Here is a 6,063-nt window from a genome sequence, read left to right on the forward strand (position 1 = left end):
ACACACACACACACACACACACACACATTTTGCAGGAGATGCGTTCTCTTCACCGATCCACAGTTGCCACAAACAGGCTTCAAGTGCGGAAGAATAATCCTGAAGCACAAGGCGATCTTCAGTCATGATGGAAAAATTAAGCTGTGAGCGCGCTCGGTATATTGACCATAGAATTCAAACAAAGACTTTCTGTGCCACTCCTGGGCTCAAGGGGCAGCCTGGGAGATGTCGTAATATTGAAATATCTGGCATATTTCAATGATTTATGTGGGAACTGTGGCAGTATATTTGAAAGTGGGTTATTCTAGAAAAGCAGAGATATATGACGGCCATAACGACCCTGTAATTTGAAAGGCAAGCCTCTACACTAATATCGTTTGGAAAGGTTTTTGGCCAAGATTTTTCTGATTAACCTTCATCAAAAATTCCTATTAGTGAAATAATCTATATCATTGATAGTTAACTGAATTCATACTCGAACATCTCAAGAATAAAAACGTCATTTCTGGATAAATGTATTAGCCCTGGCACGTAACTCAGACGCTACAGAAGAGCCTTCTACAGACATCCATTTCCCATAACACCATCCGTACTGCTGTAGTAAGGTGCTGTGCCGATCCGAAAGTTCTATCTCGCCTTTTGCATTGCCATCTTCCCTCAGAGTGGAACTTTTTAACTTCAAAATGCCCATGCTTTTTTTTTTTTTTTAAAGGGTGTTTTCAAGATTACAAATTCCTGAGAACAGAATTTATTATAATCACAATCATGTATCATGCATTTGCCTTCTGGGATATAGTTTAATGATGCTGGTAGAATGTATAAAGACAAAAACAGTTAGGTTCTGCGCCGCCCCACTCCACTCCCCCCTTTTCAGCCCAGGCAGTAGACTCTAACATATGCTCAAGGTAAATTTATAAACATCTGATATGCAGGAGAATTTTCCTTTACTCGCTGTCTAAAGACAAGCCGGTAACAATACTTCCTGCGGTTAGTGGTAACACTATGCTCAGAGCCCGTCTTCCAGAGAGGAGAACACTTCTGGTTCGGGCCAGTTAGCCGATCAGAATTTCAGAGGTCAGTTCTCCATGAAAAAAAGACAGGCCTGCTTTAGTGCAATGGCTTGACATGTAGGCTGGCAAATCAAATCATAACTATAAATTCTAAATCAATTCCATAGCTTTTGTCTGTTTATACGGGAAATTTCTATTGTTATGACTTTTTATTTTTTAATGCAGGATAAAACTTAAACGCATTGTGTTTCCTCTAATTTACACAGTAATTCATACATGCATTGCTCACGGAGCAAGGTAAGCATGGGTTTCCTCGTGCCTTCTCACTAATCTGTAGTGAACAGGTTCACATAGCCAAGGTTCTGTGTCTAGGTTTGGCTAGCGTACAGACTCCAAGCCTCTTTTCCAATTTACAATCCCTGACAGGGAAGGGGTACTCAGTAAGCGCGAGTGTGCTTGTGCTTAATGACCCATCTGTAGTGAACACTTTTCATAGGTTTCTTCACCAGTTTACCTGGATTCTGACAATACTGTCTGTGCTGTCTCTCTCTTTCTCACGGGGAAGGAAAACTCCGCTAATTTCCTACTTGCTATAATGCCCCAGCCCTGTCCCCTTTGAGGTTTGAGCAAAAAACCCTTCTCCTCGTTCTGATGGTGTTAGTTACCAATGTCATGTGGCTGAGCAGCCGAAAATTATGTCCTACTTTAGAAAAACAATTGGGTCTTTTCACCAAAATATTTATTCAAAACCCCATTCAATTCATACAGTGGCTGTCAGGCTTTATTTGGGCTCTCTTTCTCCAGAGTATCTTTGATTTTGCCACTTTGACCCCAATTTATATCCCACTAGGAGAGGATTTGGATCCTGTTTAGCACTGAAAAGTTGGGAGCCAGCATTTGGAAAGGGGGCCTTATTTCATTCCTGAATCATGCATCACTACTGTTATTTTAAAAACTGGGCTGTTTCTCCTCATTAATGGGTAAAATCTTTCTTAAGGAAAATATTTTCTCTCTTTTATTCTGATGTGTTTGTTAATGGGAAGATGATAGGGAAAGATCCAAGAAGTCATCACTCTTACGATTTCACCGAGCAAAATATGAAGATTTATCCTACTTCCACTGAACAATGAATGCCGAAAACATCTGGGCAGGGTAAAGCCCAGATAATCCAAGAGGCCTCTAAATAGAAACTTGGTGAGTCCACTACCTTCCAGGGACGGCCTTAAGTCAGTATTATTTACACCACATAGGCTTACTGCACCCCTAAATTCTAACTTCCCAGTTTTTATAACAAGCAATTCACAGGGGCTTCTCCAACCAACAGCCGATTGGTATTATTACTGTTCTGTCTTTAAAATTAAAGAGAAAATAAAGGGAATCAATCCTCCAACACCTTTTCAAAGAAGTCTGGTAGGTTCTAGGCTGGGGCTGGTGGGGGTGGCAGCGGGGGTGTTTACCTCTAATTAACACACAGGTAGGATCTCAAAACAGAAAATAGTCTTGGTTGGATTCTAGTATTGTTTTTCCCTCCCCCTTGCCCACTGTTTTTTCTGGGATAAGAGCACAAACAGATCTGCTTCTCATCAAAACCTCCATTAAATAAAATAGAAAAGGCTGTGGAGTTTATGTTCTTACTTCTCATACAAACACAGTGCTAATGTGCTTTTTATTTCAAAACCCCAACCAGCTACGCCACCCTGAACCACACACTGCCTGGCAGACATCTGTTAGAGGTTTTTTCTTTCTTTTTTTAAAAGTTTTTTGTTTACATTTAAAATCTTAATCGTGCAATCAAGGAAACTGACCAGTCATGCCATGCGGTGGGTTTTGGAAGATAAAACAACAACTCTGCAGGGACACAGCAATATTTACATTTTATTCATTTAACCCAGAGTTTGGGGTGTGGGATTTAGACCCTTGTGAAATTGACCACAATAAGCATGAATTGCTCTGCTTACAAAAATAAGACACTGGAATTTCTGAAATCTCTTTGTCAAATGCCTGTATTTACTTTTTCTAAGGCAAGTTTCTTTGATTAGCTGAACTTTGCTGTTCACAACACCTCTTGCTTATCGGCTGGTCCTAGGCGAATGACACATTCACCACTCTTTCTCCCCAGATAAGGCAAATCCCTTGTTTAACTTGTTCAAGAACAAACAAAGCTTCCCCCCAAGCTCCTACAACTTACTAGGCTTGTTTGGAGGGTTAATTACAAAAGGGGAAATAGCTGCATATCAAAAAGCTCTATTAAGTCTAATATCTTTATGCCAGGATCCTGAACAGGTTCTCCCCTTCCATGAAAGATACGTTCCAAAAAACTTTCTTACACTGAAAAGTTTCAGAGTTCAACTAGGATTCTCAATGAAATTGTTCATCCTGTTTTAATTACTACAGAAAAAGGCAAGTCTCATAGATTGGTTAGTGGATTGGAAAATGATCTTGTAACAGTTTCTTTGAAGAAAAGAAAACGGGCAGCAGGAAAGACAAGGCTTTGGGGGGCGCAGCTCAAGATTAAGTAAAAACGTTTTCTGAAAGCGATGTTCTTTTTGCCCCGGTTTTGTTTGGCACCGTGAAACGTTAAGCCAGAGGATCAAACTCCTGGCATCCGATCGTTATTGATTTTTCAGTTACAAACCTGTTGATTTTCTGGCCCCAAGGACCAAGTCTTTTATCCTTACGGAAAAGTTTCAGAGAGGGCAGTTTAAATCTTGTCATTGTTCCTTCTCTGCCCTTTTTTCTTTTTCCCCTTTAGATATAAGCCATCTTGTTATTAAGGGAAAAAACTCAATTTCTCCCAGTTAAACTTTAACCTCTTCAAAAACAAAGATTTTAAATGTCATTTTCAGGCTAATGCTCCAATAGATTGTCAAATCAAGTACTAAAAACATTTTGATAGATAGCTGAGCTATTTATCTAAATCACTGTCACGGCAAGAAGCGCCCTGCAGGCTCCCACTAGGACCACGGAAGGTGGGATTTGCTGGGACTTCTGGTCATTTCTCAAGCCTGCAGCCAGGCTACTGTTGACCAGATGCGTGCTTCGGCATGGTGTCAGCATCAGATAACCAAAGTCTTTTTTCTTTCTTTTTTTTTTTAAGATGTGGTTACCACACTTATATTCCTTTCCACAACTGAAGTCCGGGCTGAATTGCAAGAAATGGGAATAATGAATGGCTCGACCCAAGGGGTGTTCATTGTCAGTAGTTTTCTAGCAAAACAACAACTTCTTAGAGCAACACAGTGACTCGGAAAGGTGGCAGCAGGGTCAATGCTAAGAAATATTGCCTTTCCTTAGCAAGGAAAACACTGGGGGCAGCAGATTTAGCTAGTGGTTTATGAACTTCAGGAACAGCAGCCACCTTAATTAGGCTAAATTCCTTGCAAGGAAGATGTCATATTTTAATTACTTTGGACTGTTGAAATACACAGCTGGGGGTCGGGGTGGGGGTCGGATATACAACTAGTAGCTCATCCCAAGAACAGCGAAGTTAAATTCCCCTCTGCACACATCTTAGTAACAACTGCATGCTGTGTCAAATTGCCCTCCTTGAAGAATGTTGCAAAGTACTGTGGTCACTCTGTATTCCCCCACCCCACCCCTTGCATATTTTAAAAACTTATTTCCAAGAGGCTTTAAGGTTGAGAAACAGAAACAAGGGTGCGGAGGGCTGCTTGGGAAGAAAACATCTAACAGGAAAATTTCAGCAAAAGGAATCAATATGCATGCCAGCATATCACACACCCTTTCAGCATTAAATCATTAAATCCTTTGTCTTGCTACCAATGCAGTTGATTTCCAATGTCTTCATTGCATGCAAGAGAGACATTTTTTTTTTCTTGGTAGAAGGGGGGAAAAAAAAATAAACCTACATTGAGCAGTGTGCCGGTGCTGCCACTCGGTTTGGGTCAATCCACTGAAGCATGCTTTGAGAGCTTTCTCCTGGAGCATGCAGGAAGACGGGCTCGCAGTGTAGAAATCCAGGATTTGCCCAGGACTCAATGAGAGAACATCCATACAGTCAAACATGATCTCCCCTGCACCAAATGTCTGCAAAAGTGCTTATCCTCTAGGTGCGGAGGCAAATGGCATAGAAAAGTCCACCCAACTCCATCAAAGTCTGCCCCTTTTTTGGCACGTCGGCTGTTGGTCTTTTTCCCAGCCCCGAATCATGAATTATGACAGACAAGCCAGCTAAAAGCCTGTAATTGATCCAAATGATCATTTACCATTTTCCAGGCTTGCTCGGCCAATCCAGCCGGGGCGGGGGGTTCCCAGAAAGATCCCAAGTTCTCCTTCCAAGCAAACGTCTGCACCAAGCCTTCCGACAGCGATCCGGATCCTACCCCGACGGTGCCCAGACCGACCCTGCACGGATCTCTCGCGTCCTCGGGATCTCGGTCCTCGCGCAGCTCGGCTGGGGGAATTCTGGTCCCCCCTTTGGCGAAGAATAGACCCTCCTGCCTCCGAACAGCTCACTTCCTACTACTTCTGTCACAGAGAATGAAAGATTGAATTGCCTAATATATGCGAGTGAACTTTCCGTGAACCCTTCCCGGGCTGCTAACCTTCAAATGACCCAACGAGTCTGACATCACCAACTCCCAGGATTCTCACAGAGCTTAAAAACTCCCAGCAGCCCTGCAAAAGCAGACAGCGGAGAGGCAGGCGGGGAGTGCGCGAGCCGGCGCTTGCTCGCCCATTTCTCACCTTCAAAACAATGCACGGGGTGCTTTGCACCCGGGCGGGGGAGGAGCCAGCACGCGGCTCCCGGCTCCCGCGGAGCGCCCGCCCCGGTCCTGTTTTCGCCACTTGGAAAGGACAGCTCGCCCCCCCGCACCCCCACCCCACCCCCGCGGACCCCATCCCACCCTTTACATTCCTCTGAGCGCCTCGCGCTCTGTAAAATTCCTTGTAACTTATGTATTTTTCCACGCCCGAAAAACACATGCAAGCCCTAAACTGTAGAACAGAGATCAGCTAACCCCCGAGAAGCCTTGCGTTGAGAAACTTTCCATTTGATCATGGTGGTTCTAACTTAGCCCTGCTTGGGAGC

The 6,063-nt window shown here is 43.4% G+C and overlaps 1 protein-coding gene across 2 annotated transcripts in view; it reads right to left on the minus strand.

Moving 5' to 3' along the window:
* The window catches only part of RARB (retinoic acid receptor beta), a 196,010-nt gene extending 190,548 nt beyond the window's left edge, over window positions 1-5,462 (minus strand). Inside the window, exon 1 of one of the 2 annotated variants that reach the window (XM_004704030.2) lies at window positions 5,237-5,462. Coding sequence is in view for 1 of the 2 variants with exons in the window: in XM_004704029.2 (XP_004704086.1) it covers window positions 4,880-5,036 (157 nt within the window). In the remaining variant the exon portion in view is untranslated. Of the gene's footprint in view, window positions 1-4,879 lie in introns of both variants that reach the window. The other variant, XM_004704029.2, reaches the window with a different exon arrangement.
* Window positions 5,463-6,063: the final 601 nt, after the last annotated feature.

This window comes from Echinops telfairi, unplaced genomic scaffold (assembly GCF_000313985.2).
Source record: "Echinops telfairi isolate 266 unplaced genomic scaffold, ASM31398v2 ScPeMD7_7420;HRSCAF=8458, whole genome shotgun sequence".
Lineage (NCBI taxonomy): Eukaryota > Metazoa > Chordata > Mammalia > Afrosoricida > Tenrecidae > Echinops > Echinops telfairi.